Source organism: Rattus norvegicus, chromosome 19 (assembly GCF_021556685.1).
Source record: "Rattus norvegicus strain SHRSP/BbbUtx chromosome 19, alternate assembly SHRSP_T2T, whole genome shotgun sequence".
Classification (NCBI taxonomy): Eukaryota; Metazoa; Chordata; class Mammalia; order Rodentia; family Muridae; genus Rattus; species Rattus norvegicus.
This window is the reverse complement of record NC_141552.1, coordinates 9807450-9834565: the sequence shown is the minus strand read 5'-3', so window position 1 is coordinate 9834565 and position 27116 is coordinate 9807450. Positions and strand designations below refer to the sequence as shown.

The window sequence follows — 27116 nt, the reverse complement described above, 5'->3', positions numbered from 1 at the left end:
AAAGGCAACATGAGCTACAGAGTGAGTTCAGGGCTAGCCTGGGCAACTTAGAGAGACTGTCTTAAAAACACGTTAACCACACAGAAGGCCCTAGGTTTTTGTCCCCAGAACTTAAAATATGTATAGGTCATAAAGAAGCAGAGAAGCCAGAGGCCTGAGATTCATGTGTAATGATGTGTTCTGTGTGTGTGTGTGTGTGTGTGTGTGTGTGTGTGTGTGTGTGTGTGTGTGATACACACAAGATTTGAAAGGCGTAAGAGGAAGTTCGCCACTGTCTGGTCAACTCATGCTTAACACAGCAATTACACATAGAAGTGATAACTTTGTCGCTGGTATATAACCAAATATACTAAATTAATTACTAAAATTATTTTCACCTTTTGTGTCTATAATATGGCTATTAAAGCATTTCAGGTTGCATGTAGGAATAACGTCATATTGCAATTGCATAGCCTTGATTTAGCCAGTGGGGACCCAGCTAGCTAGGGCTTTCTGATTGCTGTCCGTTATGTTGGGGATGGATAGATAGATAGATAGATAGATAGATAGATAGATAGATAGATAGATGTAGATGTAGATATAGATATAGAATAGATATAGATATAGATATATAGATATAGACAGATAGATATATCACATGCAATTCTTTGCTCTCCTGTTACATTCCATCAGTCCTAAGGTGCAGTGACCACATAGCACACCAGTGAGTCAATTCAGCTTCTGTGTGCTTGCACATCCATGTGTTGAAGGCTGTGCCCAGGGCCATCCACGCACACGCTGAGCAAGAGCTCTCCTCCCACTGACCTGTATCCTCAACACGAATTCGGCTTTTTGTACAAAAATAAGTATCATCTTAAACATACCTCATATACCTCATAGCCGTATACCTCAAATTTAGAAATGCTGAAATCTGAAAAAGTAGGCTGCCCACGGGAGGTAAGAGAACCACAGTATCTCACAGATGCTCTAAAATTATGCCACTCCCACCAGCAACTTCTCTCGTTGGTTCTGTGAAGCATTTCCATTTTTTTTCTATATGACAAATGACATTATGGGGGAACATCTTTATCCACAAGTCCTTGTCCCCTGCCCTGAGTGTTTCCTCACACTAAAGACTGTGTGGTGTATTTGCCATCCCTACTGGACTTGGGTATGTGGGAAAGATCTTTCTAGCACAGCAGTTTTCAACTTTGGTGGGGGGGGGTCACATATCAGAGATTCTGCACATCAGATATTTACATTATGATTCATAATGGTAGCAAAATTACAGTTATAAAGTAACAGCAAAGTAATCTTATGGTAGAGGGTCACTGTGTTAAAGGGTGGCAGCATTAGGAAGGTTGAGAATCACTCACTGTTCTAACAGGTCTCATGCCTGGACCCTCTCCCGACACTAGCGAATCCCAGGAGACCTTAGCTTAGGAAGAGGACGAAGAAGGAGAATTTGGCTTTAGAATTTTGGCCATGAATGACTCCTCAGGAGGAAGGTAGTCTTGGCAACACAATAGCCATAGAACAACTTTCTAGGAGCCTTTCGGTTTTAACTGTAAAGGACAAAAATCCCGCCCATGTGATGCCCTGGGGGAAACCTGGCTCACCTGTTCCCCACGCCGTCATAAACCCAGTGAGTGGAACCGATGCCCTGGAAGGCCGACGCCCAGTAGTAAAGACAGGAGTTGAGATGCAAGCTATACAGCAGGTAGGCGGTGGTCCTGATAACCCTGCAGAGGGAGAGAGTGTCACAGCCATGGAGGTGACACCTTGCCCCAGAGGGCAGGACTCTGGGAATGAACTAGGTCTTAGCTCCCCCAAAGCCTACCTCATAGGCTCCCCTCTGTTGGAGCCATATAACCCTGCCCAATCACCCAACCAGTGGATATCCAATCCCAGCCACTCAACCAGTGGATATCCAATCCCAGCCACCCAATCAGTGGGGTGGGAGGGGGTGTTTGGAGTTGAACCCAGGGCACTGGATTAAAGCCTTGTCAAAATGCAGGGTCGGGATCATCCCATCTGTGTCAGAGAAATTTGTACAGATGAGGGTCCAAAGGAGAACCATGGCCGGAGGGAGGAGCAGGAGGATCTTGGTGTATGTGGGGAAATGACAATGAGCCGTGTGCTCCTTCAGGAACAAGGAGCCTTGCTCCCCAAGTATAGCCCAGTTAGTCCTGGACGCCATCTGTTTTGGACCAATGTGTTCTTACAAATGGTCCCTTCTGTTAGAGCTAGGGTAGGGGCTTCGATTCCCTGTGCTGACATGGAAATGCTGGCTTGTCAGAGTCCTTGTCACAATGGGGGAGGGTGTAAATAAGACATTCCTGGTTCTGTATAAAACCAACCAACTAACTAAATATCCTTTCAAAGAAGCTGGGCCAGGAAGTGGCTTGGTTTTTGAAAGCCATGAGGCCTGCGGGAGGAGGAGAGTAGCTGAAGAGTCTAGGGCATATGGTGTGTGTGTGTGTGTGTGTGTGTGTGTGTGTGTGTGTGTGTGTGTGTGCATTGATGTGCCTATGTGCACACAGGTGCATGGGGAACGCTCACCTGTAAACGTAGGCTTTGCTGAGGATGGCTTCCAGACGGTTATTAAACTCAAAGAAGGCCATGTACTAGGAGGGAGAAGAAGACGTTAGGACAGCCCTGTAGGCCAGCTCTGTGCCTAGTGGGGACATGACCGCACAGCCCTTGTCCTCTACCCTACCTGATGATTACCAGTCTTCTTTGCCCACTTTCTCCTGGCAACCGGTGTGATCATGGTTATCCCTGTTGGTAATTTTCCCCGTTGGAAAGGAGCACCAATATTGTGTAAGGGGAATGGGAAGTTTAATTGGTTGGCTAGACGTCTGTTTAGGAGATCCGGAATGTTCTGAGTGGTCATCTACTCTGATCACTTTCAAGGGCACTTGGAGGATCTCTGCTCTGAATCAAGCAGATCCTCCTAGGACCCTGAGTCCAGCCAGTGAGTGGCAGAAAACAAACAACTGGAAACACTGATAAAATGGGTGTCAGGCACCAATCTGACCTCAGCACAACCTTACTCCTGTTACCATGGGGGAGTCACCCAGCCATTCCCAGGACCAACTTCCCCATGTTTTGAGTGGAGTCTGTCATAAAGCAGAAGCCCCTTCCCTGAGAAGCGCTGAAGGGACAGAGTTAGACATAGATTGCCTACTTTCAAATCCAGATTCCACTCCTGCCTAGCTGTGTGACACTGGGCAAGTTCCTTAGCCTCTCTGTGCCTCTTCCTCATTTTTAAGTTGGTGGGAACAGCACTCAGGGAGTCGAAGAACTAACAGCAGTAAAATCTCTGGATCAGAGACTAATGAGAAATGTCCCCAAATTACTAGCAATTATAACAAATTTCTTACTAAGACATGCTCAGAGGACACACACCTCCCTAGGGTCTCCTCTTGGGGACACCATCCCTTCCCTAGATGGCAGTGTTCAGGTCAAGCATGGAGGAACCAAAGTCCTTGGGGATCTGCCAACCTTACCTTCAGGCAGCGGGGCAGGCGAAGAAGGGGGTTCACGCCAAGTTTCAAGTAGAGAAAATCCAAAGGCAAAAGGCAGAGCAAGTCCATCTAAAATCCCAATGGCATCACAGGGGATAAGACACAGAACCCCAGGGGTAGAAGGACTAAGGGGGCATGTCTCTCTTTGCCAGAGAGATCGGTCACAATATCCAGGGCAGTGTCAGAAGAGAGGACACCAGTGTCCCACCAACCCGCTCTGTGTGGATTCATAGTCCCCAAGGGCCACCTTCAGCGAAGCTGTTCCCAACCAACATAAGGGACTCTGTGCTGCCTAATTAAAGGCACAGACATGGAAAGGTGTTCTGTGAGAGCCACCCAGTCTGGGCTGTCTCAGAAGACTTGTGGCCTAGTGGGGCACTCCCACGGGAGATAGGACCAGCCTCCCTTTATATGACAGGAACTACATAACACAAGTACCTAGTGGCAAACCACTCATGCCCCCTCCCACGCCCCGGCACACACCTTAAATCGTTGAGACTTCAGGTAATTATTACGCATCTCCTTCTTATCTGTCTGAAAGAAGGAAGCACAAAGATGTTAGATCGAGCTCTGACCAAAGAGGCAGGGCGACCTCACAGGCACATGCAGTTGCCCTGCAGGGAAGAACTTGGCGGTTTCGGGTGGAGTGGAGGTGGGGGTGACTAGCCATGAGAATATTGCCTTGCTGGAGTCACCAGACAAACAAACTCTGATCTTCTGGATGGAGGAACATAGGAGCTAGGAGCCTGTTCTGTCAGTGCCCAGCTCCTCCCAGGACTGCTAGCCACTTTATTTGTGAGGAGCTGGCAACTACTCTGATGGGGCGGTGGGGGGTGGGGGTGGGAGGCTAAAGACTCCTCATTTGGTGTCACCGCTTCTACTTCTGGCATATGCTGTCTGAGGTTGTCTGAGGTAGGAGTCACTTTCATCCACGGTACCTGTTGTTACAATAACATTTGCAGCTGGTGAAGCAGCTGTTGGCATAGCATTAATTGCTATGGCGGCAACACACATGATACAATGTGCAAACTTTTAACTTCTGTAATATTTCACCAGCTGCATACCTAGTGCTCTTTACATGGCCTTGGAAAATCTCCACCGTGGTACTACTCTGCTTCACACAGCTTAATAATCAGTTTATTTTCTCTTTACTGATTGATTCTTTTTACTAAGAGATTTATTTCTCCTATGCCTATGTGTCCCAGGTGCCCAGAGAAGCCAGAGACGGTATTGGATCCCCTTAGCTACCGGATGTGGCTGCTGGGAACTGAACTTGAGTCCTCTAGAGCAGGGAGTGTTCCTAACTGCTGAACCATCTCTCCAGAGCCCTTGACTTGTTGTGTTTTGTTGTTTTGTTTTGAGACAGGGTCTCTCTATGTGGACCAGGTTGGCCTCAAATTTACAAAGATCCTGCCTGCCTCTGCCTCTGAGTGTTGGGATTAAAGCTGTGTGCTACCATGCCTGGCTCCCTCTTAAGTCTTTTTTTTTTCCTGGAGCTGAGGATCGAACTCAGGACCTTGTGCTTAGCACTCTACCATTGAGCTAAATGCCCAATCCCTCCCTCTTAAGTCTTAATCAGTTTAACGAAGTAGTTAAAACCTTTCTCTAATATTCGTTGACTCCTTATCACTCCCTGTATGTTAACTGCCTGACTTCTTCCATGATTCTTACAGCGAGGCAATAATAAACCTTTCCAAAAGAAAAGGCAGCTTAGCCACCTTTGTAGAGGAAAGCCCCCACCTTTGCTGTAGAGTGGATCTTTTTGAAACTTTGTTGTAGTGAAGATGGACCCAGGGAGTTGGGCGTGTGCTCTAACACCGAGTTACAGCCCAGGCCTCGGTGTGTAACTTTGGAAAGTGGCTTGCTCACAGCCATGGGAACTGGGGTGCCTGGTTCTCTTTCCCCTTCCTTTCTCCTACCCCTTCCCCAACCTCCAACCCCTACATTCTTAAGACAGGGGTTTACTGCTCGTCCTGGTCTAGCCTCAGCTCCGCTCTACCTGCCTCAACCTCCTGAATGCTAGGCTTACAGGTATGTGACCATCAGGGTCCCAGTTAGGGCTGTGGTTTCCTCACAGGTACAGGGCTGGTTCACATAGCACATCATGTCCGTGCATCTCCATGTCCTCTGCAGGACGCACTCAGCTCCCTGAGCCCCCCTGCATCAGCTACTTCTCACGGCAATACTTGCATTGTATTGGGAGCTGCTATCACCCCGTTCACAGTCACTGAGGCTCAGGCAGGGGGTTCGGCTAGAACCTGAAGCAAGCACACCTGCCCCAGATGCTGTGCACACCTGCCCCAGATGCTGTTCTCTGGACCGCTCCTATAGCTCTATCAGACCGTCTGGGAACCAGTTCATCTTTGAATGGTACGGAATGTGCACAATCTGAACACATGCGAGGGGTGAAAGAAAAAGCAAACCACGGACAACTGCTCCCAGGATTTTGTTCATTCATTTCATTCATCTCTCGCAGCTTCAAACGTCAGTCAGGCCCTGGCTATAGGGTCTGCCCTGGTCACCCCCGCCCCCTCCACCTGCCTGCCTGTGACTTACAATGATGTCCCCGCCTTTGACAAACTGGAGACGCATCTGGAACACGGTGATGTCCAGGAGGTAGATGAAGTCGCACAAGTAGTCCATGAGCAGCCAGAGGTGGATGTTGTCTGCCCGCTGGTACGGGAAGGCCCAGCGCACAGGAATCAGCCAGCAGTTCCAGTTCCAGGCCAGCACCACGAAGAACAGCCACAGGATGTACATGAGGTCTGAGGGGGAGGGGGAGACAGGGGTGGGCTTGAAGGCCAGCGAGAGAGGGTGCTTCACCTGGATGATCCCTGTGGATTTCATCACTCGGAAGACAGACAAACAGATGGATGGACAGGTGGATCAGGGCATGAATGCCTGGGTGGACATGGAGGTCCCTAATAGACCCTAAAAAAACCAGAGGCTTCTGAGGAGAGGGCATGATGGCATTGTTGGAAAATGCCAGCTAAGTAGCTTTCCCTCTTTCTGAAATTTAAAAAAGAATTTTTTTTGCTACATTCATTTATTTATGGGTTGGGGTGGGTGCTGAGGACCACAGACCATTTTGGAGGTCAAAGGTCACCATGTGGGTCCCGGGGATGGAACTTAGGCTGCAGGCTTGGCTGGCGTATTTACCCACCAGGCTATCTTGCCAGCCCACGAACGAGTTTTGGCAATATCTTTTCTGTTTTAGGGAATCCAGAGCAGCAAATGACACTTGGCGAATGGACAGACAGATGGACAGACAGGTGGGTGGATCGCTGTCACTTAGAGATCACTAGCGATCACTTGGTATCTTAGAAACCCAGTGGACATCGAGAGTTGGAGTCCTACCCTGGAGTGATTCCCTGCTTAACTTGGAGGAACTTCCTCTCTGGCCCCTGTCATGGTCTTTGCGAAGTCACAAGAAGTCACAGGAAGTCACCGGGTGAGAAGGTAAGGAACTCCAGTGTAAACTGTGAAGTGGGGTGCACACATGGAGGCTGCTGGGCCGGAGGACTATGGAATGGGCTTACAGAGGCTCATGGGAATTCACTGCAGACTCTGATGAACTCCGTCTTGCCCCTGCTCAGAACAGGGGCCTCAGGAAGGAGCCCACATGTCCAGATTAGAAGACTTGGCCAAGGTCAAGGTGAGAGTCTAGCTGGCTGCATCTTAAGGAAGCTCACAAGGAAGCTCACATTCCCCTGTGGTTCATTCCCTTGTCTGTAAGATGGCCCATGTTCCTAGTCCAAGGACCTGTGTTAAGGAACCAGGCAAGGACACGGGGCATCGTTGGAAAGTATAAGGAAGGAGTCATGAGCCAAGGCTGTCCGTGGCACTGGATCCCCCCACCCCCACCCCTGTATTGCATGGGAGGGGCTTCCTCCACGAGAACTCACTGGTCAGTGGGTCGATGCTCTGGGGGAACTGGTACATCTTCCAGGGCCTGCGCTTGAACTTGCAGCAGAGCATGTCACAGTAGTGCTCCTCCTCTGCCGCCTCTGCCTCCGCCGGCTTCTGGGCTGGGGCTGAGTCTGGGGCCTTCTTGGCTGGGGCTGTGGAATAATCCTGGTGAGCATCTGACTCAGCCCGGAGGCTAGGGAGAGAGTCCTACCCACTTCAGGGCCTCCCACTTCCTAGCACACAATTTGCTTGTATACAAGCCCTCTCTCCCCAGCAGTCTGGAGTCCCCAGCTCTTCCTAGACCCCAGCTGGAAGTGTGTCTGTCTGTCTGTCTGTCTGTGTATATATGCATTCGTGTCTGTCTGTCTGTCTGTATCTGTCTCTGTGTGTATATGTATGTGTCTGTCTGTCTGTCTGTGTCTGTCTCTCTGTGTATATATGCATCTGTCTGTCTGTGTGTATGTATATGTGTGTGTGTCTGTCTGTATCTGTCTGTGTATGTATGTATGTGTGTGTCTGTCTGTCTGTCCCTCTGTGTATATATGCATCTGTTTGTATCTGGCTGTGTGTATATGTATGTATGTGTGTGTGTCTGTCTGTCTGTATCTGGTTGTCTGTGTGTGTGTGTGTGAGTGTGTGTGTGTGTCTGTCTGTCTGTGTCTGTCTGTATCTGGCTGGCTGTGTGTGTATGTGTGTGTGTGTGTCTGTGTCTGTGTCTGTCTGTCTGAATCTGGTTGTCTGTGTGTGTGTGTCTGTCTGTCTGTGTCTGTGTCTGTCTGTCTGAATCTGGTTGTCTGTGTGTGTGTGTCTGTCTGTCTGTGTCTGTCTGTGTCTGTCTGTATCTGGCTGGCTGTGTGTGTGTGTGTGTCTGTCTGTCTGTCTGTGTCTGTCTGTATCTGGCTGGCTGTGTGTGTATGTGTGTGTGTGTGTGTCTGTGTCTATCTGTCTGTATCTGGTTGTCTGTGTGTGTGTGTGTGAGTATGTGTGTCTGTCTGTCTGTCTGTGTCTGTGTGTTTGCTCCTTGGACGGATGGAGCATTCTGTGACAATGCTCCCTTTTTCCTTATTCAGAACACTGAAGGACTCAACTTAGAGACAAGTTGAGTCAGACTTTTCAGAATAGGACTCAGTTCCATTCTCTGGCCGAGATGAGACTCAGCTTCTCATAGGTCTTCGGTGCTTGGTAACAGAGGCCTTTGCTCTTAGGGATCCAACACAGCTTCTAGTGTTAGGAATGTGAAGTCAGGCTGTGATAACATGTCCTGAGTACTTGAGTCCCAATATACAACCCTCGTCAGAGAAAAAAAACCTAGAAATTATCCCTGACAAAAAGCCTGTTCACTGGGCTAGGTGTGGTGCTGCAGGAGGCAGAAACAGGGGAAGCTCAGTGAGTTCAAGACCAGCCTAGTCTACAAAGTGAGTTACAGGCTAGCCAGGGCTACACAGGTGAGACCCGGTTTTTAAAAGAAAACATATTCATTTTCTTTTTCTGTCATTGCTTCTTACTATGTACTCCAGGCTAGCCCCAAACCTGTGATTCTCCAGCCTCAGACTTCCAAGTGCTAGGGATTTCAGGTATTTATCACTTTGCCAGATAACTCCTTAAAGGAAGGAGGGCTTTGGCCAGCATGCTAGCTCACACCTGTATTTCTTGCCCGTGGGAGGAATTGCTACGAGTTTCAGGGCAAGCTGGGGCTCCTGAGTGAGTTCCAGACCAGCCTGGGCTATAAAGTGACCTATTCAGATGGCCCCATCGAGTCATGGATGCTTCTGAACACTCAGACCATCTGCTTCAAGAGGGTCTGTGCAAAACCGAGATAGACATACCAGTCACCACCCCCTGTGAGAGAAGCAGAATCTAAAACACTGGCTGTGGGAAGGCTACGTTCACCTTTGACCTCCTTCCTCTCCTGAGCGTCAAGTTCAGAATCTGGGCTTTACTCATACACCCCCAAACATTCGTTTACGGCACCCTCCCCAGTCGTAGTTCATGGGGTTCTGTGGGTATCCACCTTGGCCTGTGGCCATCTCTATCCCCACTCACAGGGCTTGGGGCTCTCCTCATCGGAGGTGACGTCAGGGTCAATGAGCTTCTCCTTCACCTTCTCTGTCCGCTCCTTGAACATCTTCACCAGCTCCTGGAGCCGGTCGTTGATGATGGCACTGTTCTGGCTGGCTGTGGAGGCCGCACGGTCCTCGCCACTGTGGGGACACAGCAGAGGATGAACACAGACAGGAAGGGTTCCGAGGACCCTAGGCCTGTGCTGGGTAATGTCTATGCCTCTTTTTCCAGCAGAGCCCAAGGAAGGTCAAGCCAGCATTCGCCTGACAACGTTGGGCCCGCTCCAGACTCTGGAACTGAGTGACTGAGATTATAGACCTATGCCGCCATGCATGGTTGAAGTTTTCTCTTTCTAGTCTTGACCAGGGAATCTTATAAGCTACACGGGGATAGCAAAGCCACCATCCCTTGGGTCCCTGAATGATTGCATGAAACAGAGCCTTCCACCGACCTGAAAATACACAAGTGGTTAGTGCTGTCACTACAGCATAGGAGACATCTTGTCCGTTTAGCCACTGAACCATCAGGGCCTGTTTGTCACAGCATCATAGCCTACCTGACTAATACATGAGTCTCCATATTGACCTCCTTATATGATCCCGAGGGTAATTTTTATTATTATTTATGATTCCTACCATATTTTTCTTACATTAAACCAGAACCTTGTCCCTGCTCTGCTACATAAAATACAATTTTGTAGGGTAAGTTTCCCTAATTGTTGATTGGCTAATAAAGATGGTAGAAGCTAATAACTGGGTGGAAGACGGTGGGATTTCTGAGCAGGAAAGAAAGAGGAGGAGGAGTTTGGGAGTGAGACCAGACAAGATGGGGAGTGGACAGGAGCTACAGACATGTAGGTTTCTCAGGCACCAATAGCTTGTGGCCTCAGTAGTTGTGCCAGCAGAGGCCATAGAGGATGGGGGCAGAATATTCTTTGCCCAGCCTTTGAGTTATCTGGTCAGTTTTAAAATATAAAAGTCTCCAATGTTTCCCTTTCACAGGGTGGCCACTGTGGCACTGGGCAAGCTGCAAGCAGAGACCAGGAGAGCTAGCGTGGGAGCTGAGTGAGACCAGGTGATCTTTAGCGGTCTGTAGACCAGCCACAGGAGTGGATGGCCTGTGGAACAAGAGCGGTAGCTACAAGCATTCTCAGGAGGAACAGGCGGGATGGACGTGGAGCCAGGGGCAACAAGAGCTCAGAGCTAAGTCTGAGGGGCTGAGGCACAGGACAAAGAGACCAAGCAAGGGGAGGCATCCTTTTTAAAATCACGCATGACACAATTTCATTGTTTTAAAATGTCAGCTGGACTGTGTGAGGTGTGGGGGTTTCCTGAGCCTATCTCTTCTAAAATGTCTAAAAGTATAAAGCGAATGCAATTACAGGGGGGAGGCCAGCAAGATGGCTCTGCAGATAAGCCCTTGCGGCACAAGCCTGAGGACCTCCATCCCGAACCCACTGGACCAGTCAGAGAACTGACTCCACTAAGCTATTCTCTGACTTCTCCTCGTACCATGGCACACGCGTGCTCCCTGACACATATACACACACAGAATAACAGCAAATGCGTTTTAAAACAAATGAATAAAATTACAGATAGAAAAAAGCCAGAAGGGAGAAGGCGGGCTTGCTTCCTAACACAGGAGTTAGCTGGAGAGCATGGTGGGCACCTCCGGCCAGTGTCCAAGGCTGGATACTTAACATCGACCAGGGTTACTGAAAAACTCTAGGGAAGTACCTTCTCCTGACACAGTCCTGAGGACAGATGCTGGAGACCCAGCTTCCTGCGCTGCTACCGTGGCCTCCAGTCACATCCTACACCCCAGCTATCTCAGTCACCAGAATGTTATGGAAATACAGGTTTCCAGGGCCACTGTCCAGGGCTGCATGGAACCTGGGAATCTGATTTAGCAAACTCCAAGGTAGGGACCTGCAGCAGATCCTATGGTCTTCCTCTACCTGTCGACTTATTTGGGGTTCAGTGCCAAGATCTTTGGTGGGGGAGAAACACACTTCTGCCTAGGCATCCTCTCTCTCTGATCCCTGCTGAATGAACACATCTGGGCCTAGAGTCCGAGTCGAGTCCACCCTACTAAGTCTGTAGAACCCCTGGGCCAACCAGGAAAGTCCTGTGCGTGAGAGCTGGCCCTGCCTGACCGCTCTGAAACATGAGGTTCACCTTGTGTGGGGTTCTGAAAGCACCCCGGTCCGGTTCCCACTCCTCTCCTTGTCTGCTCATCCCAAACCAGTCCCTTGAGACTCGGGGTGGCTTTACTTACTCAGCCTCCTGTGGGGTGGTGGGGTCTGACCAGGCAACCACTGGGGACTCAGCCGGTGACAGGGCCTTGAGTTCTTCAGCCTCATCGTCCTGAGAAGGTAGCTTCTTCCTGTATAGACCCAGACAGGTAAGGATCCTTCAGAGAAGGCAGGCTAAGGGAAATAAATGGCTGCCTTTCAGCTGGTTCTTGGGAGGTGAGAGGGCCTGATCTTGGGACCTCAGTCTGCACAACTCTCAATGGCTGTCCCAAAGTGAGCAGCATCGACTTAGATCAGGCAACTTGGAGTCTGACCTCAGCACAGTACTTAAACTCTAAGCAACTTCCATTGCTCCCTCTATAAAAGGCACTGAATCTACACAATGAGATGGGGGGGGGCGTATATGTCCCTTGGTCAGGTCTCTGCCTCTTGTCCTGATCTGAAGTTCCCTGCCCCTTTATCCTGCCTCCCTCCAGCTGTGAGACAAAGCCATGGAGTCCAGTTACCAGCTCACAGTGTGACTTTGAACAAATCCTTCCCTCTTAACGAAAGGCTCCCCGAGAATGAAACAGAAGCCCTGTCATCCAGGAAGCCATAGACTGTCACCACTAGTGTCTTGTCTGATTAGATCTGAAGGTCCACAGGCCAGAACCCAGGTACTATGAGCTGTGAGCTGGGGGTGCCCTTGGTACTGTTTGACATGGTGTCCTCAGAACTAATTCTCTGGACTTTCCCACCCTCTTCCTCAAGAGTGGGGACGAGTTGCTTTGTGGAAGAATCCCAAAACCTGGGAAAAAAAAGACAGACATTTCTGAACACTACCAAGAAAGCCCGCTGTGAGGACAGGGCACAGTGTGCTGAACTCAGTTCCACTATGACCAGCTAGGGGCACACAGGATAGCCTGGCTGTGGCCCTGAACTGTGACACCATGACAGCACCATGAAGCAGTTTGGTTTAAAGGCGAGACCCTGGGTCCTGTCAGACAGGATGCTTCAGTGGGTAAAGGTGCTTGGTGTGCAAAACTGGAGGTTTGATCTCCAGGACCTCGTAAACGTAGACGGAGAGAATCAGCAGCATAAAATTGTCTTCTGACCCCCAAAATGCACGCCATGGCACATGCACACACTAAATAAATGAATGGATGCGATATAAACACGTTTTTAAATTGTTAAGATCTCATGGGAATGTGAACTCTTGACTAGGATGTGAAGTCCTGAACGGAAAGAAAAATTGAGAGGAAAAATAAACAAGACGCAAGACTCTGGCAATTTATAAAGCACACGTACGCTGTAGGAAGCGATACGCTACCAGATTGTGAAATAAAGCAAGATAAAGGGGGACAGAGGTTAGTTGTCACATTTATCATGTGTGTGAACATATTAGCATTTGCTGCAAAGCATCCCTCTGCCATGCAGCTGAAGGTGCCTAGGGGACATCTCCTCTGAGAATGCTTCTCAGCACGGCTAACAGAGGAGGTCTGAGTTCTGCTGCTTCCTGTCTGCCTCATCTGTCAAATGGGCTAGCGGCGGCACAGCTCAGACAGAAGCACAAGCAAGTAATCATGGGTAACCTGTGGGTTGCTGCGCCGGGAACCGCGAGGGTGTCAGACTTGGCGGGAGACACTGGTGGTCTCTCAGGTGGCGGGATCGTCTCCTCTGGGATGAGGGGGCCAGCTTCGGCATCTGTGTCTTCCACCTGGAGCTCCGGGTGCTCTTTCGTGGCTGGTACTGGGGAGAGACACAGAGAGAGAGAGAGGCCAGGTCCTGGGGCTGTTTTTGGAGGGTTTCTGGTGGTTTCTCCTCACCCTGGGGCCCCAAGCCAAGCTCCATGCACCCTGAAGCCCTCTGCGTGTCACCACCACCCCAATCCCAAATCTAGAAGCTGGAAGTTTAGTCTAATTGTTCCAGAACACACTCTCTCTCTCTCTCTCTCTCTCTCTCTCTCTCTCTCTCTCTCTCTCTCTCTCTCTCTCAGCTTCCCATCACGGAAAGCAGCAGCGATCTCGGGAGGCAGGTAGGTCCGTCTGTTCCCCTCTTCAGGTAGGAGGGACCATGTCTCCCACACCTGTAAAGAAGGGCGGAAGCCAAGGCCTTGGATTCTTGTAGAGACTCCAAGTCAGGTGTATTTGCTGTCTTGGCCATGCGTTTACCTGGAAACTTGCTTTAGAGAATATTTACATCTATAGCAGGAGTAACCAGAACTCACTGGACTATTTGGACCTCTGAAAAACCTGGGCCGTCTTCCTCACAATCAGGCACCTCCTGAGTGGGGGTGGGGCTGGGCATGGTACCTCCTAGGAGACTCACAGCACTAGAGAGCTGACTGGCTATGCCCAGCAGGGAGCTTTTGAGACCCCAGGCCAGCCACAGGCTTGCTCTACAGCAAGGCTGGGAAGTACTCTGACATAACTGTCCCTGGGATGCTTTTCCTCATGGCCACCATGAGAAATCCAGTGCATAGCTTACAGCTATACGACGGGAAGGAAAAGGGTCCTCCGACCTGGGCATTTATTTTACTAAGTCATAAGCTCCCTTGAGGAGGACCACCAAGAATGGGAAAGGTTTAAAAAAAAAAAAAAAAACTGAGGCAGATCATTCGCTATACCGACCGACAGAGGTCCTCCGGGCTCAGGGGAAGATGAGGCCTCACCTACTGCCCGCTAGTCCCCATGGGAGCAGAAGAGGAAGGGCCCTAAAGGTTAGTCTCAGGGTTCCAGCATGGCCTCAGCTCTAGGCCCAGGATAGCCAGTATGTTAGGTCCTCAGCAAGTCTGACTCAGGGATCCAGGCCAGGGACGCCCTCCACCCACCCCTGCCTGCTCTGTGCAGGACTCTACCCATCACTGCCATCCCCCGGCGGAGAGGAGAAACAATCAGGCTGCAGAGGGCAGCTTGGATGACATAGTTTCTATCATATCGATTTGTAGGATAATACTGCTAGAAACAGGGACGTTAAAATGTCGAGAGAATGTTTACAGCTAAGCATTTCAACGTGCTTATAGGTCAGCACTTGCTCCTCCCTTTTCTTTCTTCTACAGTTTTAAAGACCTACAATTATTAGGTGGTGGGGTGGTGGAGGTTCACGCCTTTAACTCCAGCCCTTGGGAGGCAGAGGCAGGCGGAGCTCTGAGTTTGAGGCCAGCCTGGTCTACAGAGAGAGTTCCGGAATAGACAGGACTAAACAGAGAAACCTTGTTTTGGAAGAAAACATTACATTTATTTATTATGTGTGGAGTGGAAGCACATGCCAGTGTGTGTGTGTGTGTGTGTGTGTGTGTGTGTGTGTGTGTGAGTGTGGTATGTGTGTGTGTGTGCGCGCGTGTGTGCGTGTGCGCACGCGCGCGCGTGTGTGTGTGGTATATGTGTGTGTGTATGTGTGTGTGTGTGCATGTGTGTGTGGTGTGTGTGTGTGTGTGTATGCGCGCGCGCGCGCGTGTGTGTGTGGTATGTGTGTGTGTATGTGTGTGTGTGTGCATGTGTGTGTGGTGTGTGTGTGTGTGTGTGTATGCGCGCGCGCGCGCGTGTGTGTGTGGTATGTGTGTGTGTGTATGTGTGTGTGTGTGCATGTGTGTGTGGTGTGTGTGTGTGTGTGTGTGCGCGCGCGCGCGTGTGTGTGTGTGTGTGTGTGGTATGTGTGTGTGTGTGTGTGCATGTGTGTGTGGTGTGTGTGTGTGTGTCTCACAGGACAACTTGTGGGAGTTGGTTCCTTTCCATCATGAGGATTCTGGGGATCAATCTCAAGTCTCCCGGCTTGGTGTCAAGCATCTTGACCCCCTGGAGGAGGTCATCTTGCTAGCCTGCCTGCCTTCCTTCCTTCCTTCCTTCCTTCCTTCCTTCCTCCCTTCCTTCCTTCCTCCCTTCCTTCCTTCCTTCCCTGGATCTATGTAGCCTAGGATGGCCTTGAATTCCCAATCTTCTTGCCTTAGTTTCTACAGCACTGGTTTACCAGAGTGCCCTGGAACTCCTTCTGTAGACTAGGCAGGCCTAGAACTCAGAGATCTGCCTGCTTCTGCTCCCAGAATCCTGGAATTGAAGGCGTGTGTCACCAGTGCCTGGCTTCTGGTATTCGTTTTAAAATGTTAAGTACCCACATCCATTCTTTTCCCCCACCGCCCCCCTGAAATGGGTCTTGCTGTGCTGGCTTGAGCTAGATGTGTGTTCTGGCCTCTTGCTTGCCCTAGCTTCCTGAGAGTCTGCGACTCTAGGCTCTCACCAGGATAGCAGGGCGTGTTTACCTTCCCTGCAGCTCTGTGGGGGTAGTTGCTACTGTTCCCATTTTACCCGGAAGGGAATCGCAGGGCAGGAAAATTCAGAAACTTGCTGTGCAGTCAGATGCAGCTCAGAAGTACTAAGGCATGGCTGGCTCACGACCACAGCTCACCATGGCTGGCAAACCAATTGGGAGTGGTGTGGTTTTCCTTTTGCCTTGAGGCAGGGTCTTGCTATGTGACCCAGGCTACCCTCAAACTCGAGATCATCCTTCATCAGCCTCCCAGGGGCTGGGATTACAGATGTGCACCACCACATCAGGGCCCAGAACAACATCCTTGTGGTGCTTCTGGGAGATTGTCCCAGCTGGAGCCCCCAGTTCCCCAGACCCACAGACCGGAAAAGGAGAGGCAGAGAATGAGACCATGGCACCTCTGTCTTGATTACAGAGCGGACCGGTTAAGTCGGTGCTTCTGTGGCCTTGGCAGTGCCCCCGGGCTCCTGTGGGTTCTGTGTCTCATGAGTAACACGTGAGAACCTTGTGGAAACCATAGCTCCATTTCTCCCTGTGTTTGTAGTTATTCCTACTGATGCTCTGTTTCTGTTCTGGCCTTTGAGGCAGGCCTTCTTTACTTGTAGCCCAGGCAGACATTGAACTCAAGACCCTTCTGCTGCAGTCTTGCCAGAGTGCTAGGAAGATAGGCAGTTGACTTTTTCTGTCAACTGGACATAGTCCAGACTTGTTTGAGAGATTCCCATTAAGAATCGCCATCATTTGATTAACCCATGAGCACATCTAAGAAACATCTTTTCTCTCTCTCTCTCTCTCTCTCTCTCTCTCTCTCTCTCTCTTTCCTTCCTTCCTTCCTTCTTAAATGGGAAGAGAGTATCTACCTATTTATCTAGGTATTTATAGTTAGTTAATGTATACCTTCTCTGCTGCATACACACCTGCACGCCAGAAGAGGGCATCAGATGCCTTTATAGATGGTCGTGAGCCACCATCTGGTTGCTGGGAATCGAACTCAGGACCTCTGGAAGAGCAGCCATCTCTCCAGCCCCCAGAAGCATTCTCTTAATTGCTAATTGGTATGAGAGAGATCCAGCAGAGCATGTCAAGAGGATCGAGCCAGTAAGCACAGTTCCTCCATGGTTTCTGCTCCAGGTTCCTGCTTTGAGCTCCTGCTCTGGCTTCCGTCAGTGATGGACTATGACCCAGAAGTGTAAGCTAAAATAAACCCTTTCCTCCACAAGCTGCTTTGGGTCCGCATGTTAGCACTGGAGCAAAGGGTTGACGCCTTCTGTCTAGGGCAAGCCATGTTGGTTTTCCATTTGACTGGCCATTAGAAGTTTTCCTGTTTAAGGAAGATTAAATTAAAATAAGAAAATCCACCGAAAGAGGCCTAGTGAGTATTGATGGCCAAGGTCAGGGGTCCTGTGAAGCAGTAGAGCTGGCCCAGCTTCCAGCAGACAGAGCTCAGGTGTCTCCCCTCACTGCAGGCCTGAGCTTACCTCATTCAGTGTCCATCGTGAGCCAGGAATAGGAGACAAGGACAACCACAGCCCTTTCTTACAGAATGCCCTGTTCCTTCTACCTGCTCTGATCTCAGAGGCAGCCTGGCCCAGAGGCAGCACAAAAGCCAGTCACATCAAAAGGAAGAGTGGGTGGACTGACTTAAATCAAGGCAGAAATGGACAGAGGCAGCCGAGCACTTTATCATTATCCAGTGAGCAGTAGCAACCCAGGGACTAGTTTGGACAGGCCCTCAATCTCTGCTGAGCCCCGAGAACCCCTTCTCCTGGCCTGCCTGCACCTACCCGCCCACTTCTGCCTGCACCTGCCCACTTCTGCGTGCACCTGCCCACTTCTGCCTGCACCTGCCCACTTCTGCCTGCACCTGCCCACTTCTGCTTGCACTTGCCTACTTTTCCTGCTGGCTTCTCCTGCCTACACCTGTCTGTTTCTCCTACCTACACCTGTTTGCTTCTCCTGACTACATTTGCCTGCACCTGCCTGATTCTCCTGCCTGCACCTATCTGTTTGTTTCTCCTATTTGTAACTTCCTGCACCTGCCTGTTTCTCCTGCCTGCACCTGCTTGGCACCTGCCTGGTACCTGTATGTTTCCACTTACCCTGAAACAGTAGATATGAATGGCCCTCAGAAAGTCCAACAGACTCTCTCAGTCAGGCAAGTCTATCTACCATGGGCCTCACATCACTCCGCCATCCGATTTCCTTCCTTCCAAGGCCTCTGTCTCTTCTTTTAAAAATATCTTTATTAAGTCTTGAGGATTTCATACAATGTATTTTGATCATATTTAATCCCAGCTCCCCCCAGCTCCACCCCACCTCCCCAATCCCCCCAACTTCATGTCCTTTTTATTTTTTATAATAACACATCAACTCCAATCTGTGCTGCTCGTATAAACTCCTGGGTAGAAAGGCCATCCGTGGGGCACATGGTGGACCCATCAGGAGCCACATCCTTACAGAAAACTGACTCCGCCCAACCCCAGAAGCTCTTCAGTTAGGGGTGGGAGGGACCCCTGCCCCTTGTTCCAACATTCTCCCCAAGTTTCATGGTCTAGAGAGCTGACTGATTTTTTGTTTTAAGTAGAGTGGGAATGGCTGCCTGTGTAAGAGGCTGACCGGTGGAGAGTGCATGCAATTGAAGAAGCGCTGGCCGTGAAGGTGTCGACAAACGGAAAAAAGAGAACTGAACGCTGCTAGGTCACTACAGAGTAGGATGGAGCTTTGTAGAGGCTTCCATGAGCATAAAGCGTGTTCTCGAAGCATGGCACAAAGGTAGGAAGACAGCCCAAGCCATGCAGAAGCTCTACTAGGCCACATCCCGAGCATGCTGGGGCAAGATCACACTACCCAGGCGACGGATGGAGCTCCTGATCTCCTTGGTGAAGTTGGAGTTGGACAAGGCTGTCCTCCGGGAGACGAGGACGGGGATGCGGGTGGTTGCGGGACGGTAGCTGGGCACATTGGGGAGGTGCTCGGCTGGGTTTGGGGGGCCAGGTCTGGGGCCCTCCTGGCCAGGTGGCTGGTCCTGGACCAGGCGATTCAGCTCCATGTTCAGGCCTGGTTTAGCCATGGTACTGGGTCCCGTAGGTGTCAGGCAGAGGCGTGATCCTGGGGACTGTAATCGGGAGCTGAGTTGAGGGAGGTGGTGCAGGCAGGGGGTCCTCCCCAGCAGGGACAGAGACCATCCTAGCACCTGTCTGTGCTGCAACAGCCCTGCTCAGGTCTGAAGCATCCATCCCTGTCCCCAGCACTTAACATTAAAAACACCAGTCACTTAGACGATTCACCCGGTAGCTTCAAAACACGTCTCAGAGTCCTAGGTCTGCTGATCAGCCACAGTAGTAGTTGCTGTGTCAGATTCAGAACCTCAGAACCCAGGCTCCAATGTGCTGAGCTCACTACAATCTGCCTGGTCAAAGAAACCCTGCGGTCAACTCATCGTCCTTCCAACCAGAGACAGACGCTGTGTTAGGACCCTGGGGGGTCAATGGGCTGCTCACTGAAATCACTTGAGGATGCTTACGTGTTTCTGAAGCCTGGCCTTGCTTTGGGTATCTAAGAAGTAGGGCTCAAGGCTATTGTGTCAAATGCTTAGAGGAGGACAAATCACCAGACAGCAGGCAGATTCTGGCTCCACGGGGCTTGGTAGGACCTGAATTCTGCATCTCTAACCAGTTTCCAGGAATGCTCAGACTGTCAGCTTTTGAGTAGTGATGAACACTGTCCCAGACTACCAGGGACAGAGGACAGAGCCAGCATGGCTGCTTTTGTTTGGTTCTAATCTTACATCTCCGTGGATGTTCAGTTCCCAGCCTGGACACCATAGGTCCCTCCAGACAAGTGGTGATGTCAGTAGAGAAAACGTTTGAATGACAGGCTGCACTGCCATGGCGCCTGTGTGGGAGGTCCTAGCACTGCTTCACTCTGATTAGAGCTAGCTCTGGGTCTCACAGAAAGGAGGAACTGGAAGCCTAAGGAGTTTGTGCCTACGCTGGGACACCCACATGCCTCGTTTTGTTATTTGTAAAACGATCTGTCAGCCTCACCAGGTAACTCAAGGACCAACAGCTTGAAGAACAGAACATTGGAGGTGCATAATCACGTGGCCCTGTAGGCCAGGATGCCATCTGTCCAGGGGTGATGGTCTAGCCTCCTCCTTAGTATCCAATCCCTAGGATTCCCAGCTGTGGTGGTTTAATGAAAGGAGATTCCCCCCTAGGTTCATAGGGAGTGGCTCTACTAGGAGGTGTCAGGAAGTGTGCCACTGGGGGTGGATTTTGAGGTTTCAAATGCTCAAGCTGGGCCCAGTGTCTCTCTCTTCCTGCTGTCTGCAAGTCCAGATGTAGAACTCTCAACTACCTTTCCAGCACCCTGTCTGCCATTATTCCCACCATGAAGACAATGGCCTGTAAGCCAGTTGCCATTAAATGTTTTCCTTTATAAGAGTTGCCATGGTCATGGTGTCTCTTCACAACAACAGAACACCGACCAGACACCAGGTTTGGGGTTGAGGTGCTACAGAGAGCCACAGTACAAAGCTGGGTATAAATGGAGCTCCCGGCTCAGGACAGTATCAAAAAGGTGGGGGTGTGGCCACAGAGATGGGCATGGTCAAGTCGTTAATAGGCACTGCCCCCTTCACCTCAGGGTCTCTGCACAGGTTATGCTGTGTTTTCCCTGAGAGGAGGTGACATGAGGGACTGGCAGGGCAAGACTCTCCAGACAGTCTGGGAGTCATTTCCTCAGAATCTTTGATGGACATCATCTAGTTGGAATCATGTAGCTCCAAGAAACAGAGGAAGGTCTTTGCCCAGGACAGAATGGTGGGCCCCCAGGCAGGAAGGAGATGACCGGTATGGAAGAGGACTGACTGCCCACCCCAAGCTGCCACCAGGTTTAAAGTCCCTGGAGCATCCTGTTCAACTTCACTCCTACCTGTTGAGTTTGTGGCCTCCCCCTCCTCCTCCTTCTCCTCTTCCTCTTCCTTCTCTTCCTCCTCCTCCTTCTCCTCTTCCTCCTCCTTCTTCTCTTCCTCCTTCTCCTCTTCTTCTTCTGGTAACTCCTGAAGAGACACATAGAGAGGACACTGGGTGCCCCATTGAATTCTGCCCAACTCCTACCCTACCCAGTACCAACCAAGGCATCTTCTGGGCCATCCAAGGAGGTGGCTTAGTAGAAGGCAGTGTGTCTAGAAGTCCAAGACCCTAAACCCAATCTTACATATTGAGAGGACCCCCATGAGGTCCTCTTCACGAGGACAAAGCTACCCAAGCAACCACCCCCAGAATCTTTACTCCAAGATCACATCTCCCTTAGTATGTCAGCCACTTGGGGTCCCCCCAAAATCTCAGCCTTCTCTGCCCTATGGACAGTTCACCAGCAAGCCCTACTCCTACCCTTTCATAACGGGCTTGGCGGTCTCTACCTGGATCGATGCTGTCTCTGGCTGTGCCCTTTCTAGCTGGCACTGGTCCACATCAGCCTGCACCACCAAACAGCTATCCAGCAGGACACTGTGACGAAAGGGGCAGAGGAAAGAGGCGGTGTTAGCAGAGGCTGACATTTCCAAGTGCTGCTGAAGGCCAACGGACCAGGAGCAGCAGACACAGAGATGTCCCAGGTCATGTCACATCCACACTGAGACAAAGGACTGCAGCAAAGCCCACACTTATACCAGGAAAGAGGGCTTCCTCAGGGAGTGGCTTATACACTGGGCCTCGAGGACGACTTCAGACATGGGAAGAGGAGCAGTCCAGAAAGAGGACACCATAGGTGACACCCAAAGGAGCATCTCTGGGATAGAGCCCATTCAGATTATACACCCTAGGTCTCCTCAAGTCTAAAGGTGGCTGCAGGCAAGGAAAGGGATTGTAAGAAAAGCAAGGGCTGGGGTGTGGCACTTACCCAGCCTGTGTGAATGGTTCTGGTTTCCATCCCCAGTATGAGTGTGAGGTGGGGTGCAGGGAGGTGAAGTGGCCTGACTGAAATCACAAACCTTAACCCTAGGCCCTCGCTGATGCTTCCTCATGAACTCAGCACCAACAGTGCAGTGCTGAAGGCCTCTGACATGGCTGGCCCAGACAGCCAAGTGACAGGGGCAGGGATGGGGGAGGTCCTAGAAGGGGCAGGGAGGAGTCTGTGGCAAACAGAAAACTCTCATCCCTGTGAATGGGGCCCTACTCTGTCTGGAGTGAGGGACCGGAGATATCAGATCTCCTCATTTTCCAGAGAAATCTGAAGCAGGTGTTTCAGGTAGACTGGCCTGATGTTTGAATGCTATGTTAGCACGAGTTGATCCAGAAGAGCTAGGCAATCTCAGCGCTCAGGAGGTTGAGGTAGGAGGATCAGAAGTTCAAGACCAGCCTTGGTTATACAGCAAGTTTGGGGGTGAGCTACATAAGAACCTATCTCAAACACACACACACACACACACACACACACACGCACGCACACCAGAGCAAACCTACACACACACACCAGAGCAAACCTACACACACAAGAGCACACACACACACACACACACACCAGAGCAAACCTATACACACACACACACACACCAGAGCAAACCTACACACACACACATACACACACACACCAGAGCAAACCTACACACACACATACACACACACCAGAGCAAACCTACACACACACACATACACACACACACCAGAGCAAACCTACACACACACATACACACACACCAGAGCAAACCTACACACATACACACACACACACATATGCACACACATACACAGAAGGAGGGGAGGTAGGGAGGGAAGAGAGAGATAGAGAGAGAGAGATTGATTCAGCCTCTAGGTAGAATTGGGTCCTTAGATGTCTGGGTGTTAGAATGGTAAGTCAGAACTAGGGATAAGCTCTGTGTGTGTGTGTGTGTGTGTGTGTGTGTGTGTGTGTGTGTGTGTGTGTGTGTGTGTCTGTGTCTGTGTCTGTGTGTCTGTGTGTAGGTTTGCTCTGGTGTGTGTGTGTGTGCGTGCGTGCGTGCGTGTGTGCGTGTGTGCGTGTGTGTGTGTGTGTGTGTGTGTGTGTGTATTTGAACAGGGCCCAGGTTGTTCAGCTAGAACTTTCCATGTATTCTGACCTAGAACTTGTGATCCTCCTGCCTCAGCTTCTCTGGGATTGGGATCCCAGACAAGCACTGCCGAGATTCTAATGTGTCTTTGGTCGTTAGAAGTAGGCCTTGCTTTAGCAGCCCCACCTGACCCTCAGTGCCCTGTCCCTAGAGGTTCACAGAAGATGTTCCAAGGTGTCATATCTGCCCAGAGGGCCATGTCTCAGCTCCCCCACGGTGGGTAAAGCCGGGGCTGGGACAGGTATCGAGACATCTATATGAAGCCTGCTGGCCCAGACTGGGAATGAGCCTGTAGTCACAGGCCATGGCTGCTTCCATGAGTCATGTGCCAGGCTCTGTGCCAACCTCTTCACAACATCATTACCCCTGCTTCTTTAGCCAAACAGCCCCTGCTGGGGTTGTGGTGCGATAGTGCCAGCACTTCCACTTAGAAAACATAGGCTCAGAGAGGCCTATGGACAGCCTGTGGTCACACAGCATTCCCAAGGTGAGTCTGGGTGCATGAGTTTGCTCCACTGCCCTCCAGCCACGAGCAGTATTTACACTGCTTCATGCTGGATTTTGACCATGTCCTGGCACATTACCCTTCATGGGTCTTTTCACTCCTAAAAATATGTTCAAATTACTTCCCGATGGCACTTTATGAAGGAGATGTTAATTTACATCCTGGAGTGATTTCTTACAGCTAAAAGTTCTTTTGGTTTGTTTTTAAGAGAAATTAATGGTTTCTTAGGCAGGCAAGTAATATCCCAATGTTCTCTTGGATCCTTAATGGACTCTGGTGCTATGCATCCTGCCACAAGCAGAAGTTGGCCTCACGTGAGCTGATGGGCCTCCTGCGCTTAGGGCCTGAGTGGATTCTTCTAGAAACAGCCCCAGGGCTCAGTCTGCAGCACTGGCCAGAGGCCCCCCAGTATTTATTCCTGTTTATTCCTATGTCAAAAATCAAACCAAACCAAACCAACAACAACAACCCTCCCCCCCCCAAATAACAGGGCCTTGCATGGGCTGCCAGAGGTCAGAGGGTCAGAGCCCGGAATAGAAAAGGCATAGAATGCCAGCTTTTATCACAGGATTCTTCTGATTTCTTCGTGTGATGCTCCTGGTTTTGTCTGCATTTCACTTTGGAGGAGCCAGAGCCAGCCTTGCACTTCCTGGCAGGGCAGGAAGTCACAGCTCTGAACCTTAATGCGCCTGTCTACGAAGTGGGCTCAGAAGAGGACCTGCCATTCCTGCTGCCTTGACCGTGTCTAGCAGCTCTTATCACTGCTCACATCGGTCTTACAGCTAATCCCCCCGGCAGCAGCCTGGGCAGCAGGTTAGGATACCACAGACATGCTTTGATAAACAACTTCAGCTAGCAAAGCAATTTACAGTGGCCCTGTCTGTCTTACCAAGGGCTGCTGAGGGGTGGGGGTCTGTTATCAACAGCATGCTGCTACTTAACACTATGCCCAGTAGTTGCCATGGCTCCCTCCTGTTTAGTAGTAGCTCCCTGAACTTCTAGAAAGTTCCCAAGTCCCAGGGAATCTCTGAGCAGATCAGAGAAGGGTTGAGGCAGGCTTCCAGCAGGCCCCTAGGTGAAGGATTAAGATGCGGCCATGCTGGCTTCTACGTTTAGCAGTCTTTTCCAGTCCCACCCGCCACAGGCTATGTCCCCCAAGTTTAAGTCTGCAGGGTCACCTTCAGCATGTTCCTCCTCTGAAATTCCAGCTCAGAAGGAAGAGAAGACAAGCGCTCAGCGTCAGGAGCGGCCACCTACTTGGGTCTTTCGGGCTCTGCTGGTAGGAAGGTCCATGTTGCAGTAGGTCAGCCTGGGGCTGTGACAGTGATGCCAAGCCTGGGACTGGAGCATATGAGTGGAGCCGGGAGAAGCCCTGGGTCAGCCAGGACAGCAGCTTCTAAGACGCTGTGATTGGCACAGCATGGAGCTGGTGTCCTTCCTGGTTCTAGCCACACCAAGGGGCCGCTCGGGGAACTGCAGGAGCGCTCCAGGGAGGTCAGGTGGGGACCATGGGCCAAGGTTGCTAGGAAAAGCAGAGCTATTGCCTGAGGAGACAGGGTTGCTAGGCGACCATCTGCGTTACCAGGGCCTTCACGTCATCAGTAACCTGTGTCTCTGCAAAGCTGGCCAAGGGCATCCTTCCCCAGACAGTACCAGCCCAGGAAGGCCTCTCCCCAGCTTCACATCTTTTGCGTGTGTGACCGGGACCACTGAGTGTCATCAGAATGTTGTTCTGCCTTGGGCCAGGGGACCAAAGGCTCTCTGAATTTAAAACTGCAAGTGACCACTTGTATAGATGAATGTATGTGTACCTGAGGTGTGTGAGCTGTGTAGACACATGCCAACATGCACATGGGTACCTTTACGCACACATGTGAAACGGTGTGATGATACATGTATGTAAACGTGAGTATGTAGCCAATGTAGCCAGCATGTGACACACACATATGCATGTATGCCCATGTCACTATGTCTGAGAACACATGTACAGTCATGGGAACGTCTGTGTGGGCCCCGTATGGCCACCGGCCTTTGGATATGTCTGTGTTCAAGAACAGGGTACAATGTCAGAATTTTCAGGGGAGATCCAGAAGTCAGAAGTGGGGGAGTACATGCTTAGTTTTCCCCAAAAGGAAGACTTTCACAACACTACGGATGGGATGGAAAGTTCATTTTAAAAAATCACTTTGGGGTTGGGGATTTAGCTCAGTGGTAGAGCGCTTGCCTAGCAAGCGCAAGGCCCTGGGTTCGGTCCCCAGCTCCGAAAAAAAGAAAAGAAAAAAAAATCACTTTTATGTATGTGTGTGATATAGGGAGCACATATGTAAGCATGTTTGTATGTGTGTACACAGGGGTTGTTGTGATATGTGGAGACCTGCAGTCTCCCTCCATTGCTTTCCACTGTATTCACTGAGACTCTCTTAGTTAAACCCAGAGCTAATCCAACTGACTAGTCCAGTTGGCCAGCTTGCTCTGGGAATCTCATTTCCATCTTTCAAAGGTTAACGTACGGCAGGCCACCGCGTCTCCTGGCATTTGTGTGGATCCTGGATATTCGGGTTGACTCCCCAGCTCCTTGAGAGGAGATGGGGTAAGCATTGGGGATATTGGAGGCAAGAGGAAATTGTGGTTTTCTGTCATGGTTGGGAAGACAGCATGTAAAGTGAGCAAGACAGCTCTGAGAACTGCTGTTACCCCACAGGATTCTACCTCAGCTCTTAGGCTGGTTTCATGGTTAGCTGTTTCGTGACTGGAGATGAAGTAGTCTATAGTCCAAAGAGAACATTAGTCACCAATCCGTCCCTACTGCAGACAGGCCTCACGGCACCCATCTCTGTGACTCCTCTACAAGGGCTGCTGTTGGCCCCCTAAGGCTGTGGAGGTGGGCACTGCAGAGGGAAGCCACTTGCCAGGTAGCCCTGCTGACAGGCAGGGTTCCATTCTGGAGCAGAGCTGTACCTCTGAAGAATTATGATGTTACCTGGCCTTAAGCTCTGGCCAGAGAGACGACCTAGGGATTACAGGACTGGATCTAGTATTGTGGCAGTGGGTGACATGGCAAATACAGGCGAGGGGTTAGAGTAGGGGACAGATATGTTTCCTCTGTCCACAGCAGTTGGGACCTGCTCTCCCAGCCCACACCTCTCTCCAGAACGCTTGCCAGCTCAATCACTTCCCTGCTCACAAATCTTAAATGTTCCCGGGTCCACGGCTGTCACAACCTGCTTCAGAGACAGCCCTCGGTTCACTCTTCTCACGCCAGGGCCCTACACTGGCGGAGTCCTTCAGACCCTCCTCATTGCCCATCTCTGGTCATGACCTTGGCCTGTGCTCTCTCCTCACTCATTCCTGCTTCCTGCCAGACCACATCTCCCCGCTCTGTCAAATCTTACCCCAGGTCTCCAGCTCCTAACTAGGTCTGAGATCTGCCTTCCAATGTTTAAATCTTTATTCAAAATGCACTGTGTAGACGTCAGTGCTGTAAAGACGAGGGAATCAAGCATCACCGGTTAGCAGAGCAGAATCCGGAGCAGCTATAGACACTAT

The 27116-nt window shown here is 50.6% G+C and overlaps 1 protein-coding gene across 2 annotated transcripts in view; it reads right to left on the bottom strand.

The window, feature by feature from the left end:
- The window catches only part of Cngb1 (cyclic nucleotide gated channel subunit beta 1), a 65906-nt gene that overhangs the window by 15777 nt on the left and 23013 nt on the right, over nt 1-27116 (bottom strand). Inside the window, exons 2-13 of one of the 2 annotated variants that reach the window (XM_087595269.1) lie at nt 21401-21488; nt 20911-21037; nt 18823-19090; nt 13305-13461; nt 11757-11864; nt 9462-9619; nt 7415-7570; nt 6066-6274; nt 3993-4043; nt 3492-3578; nt 2542-2606; nt 1599-1721 (exon numbers count right to left, since the gene is read on the bottom strand). In XM_087595269.1, coding sequence (XP_087451395.1) covers nt 1599-1721; nt 2542-2606; nt 3492-3578; nt 3993-4043; nt 6066-6274; nt 7415-7570; nt 9462-9619; nt 11757-11864; nt 13305-13461; nt 18823-19045 — 1337 coding nt within the window. In that variant the 5' untranslated portion in view covers nt 19046-19090; nt 20911-21037; nt 21401-21488. 2 annotated transcript variants of the gene reach the window in all.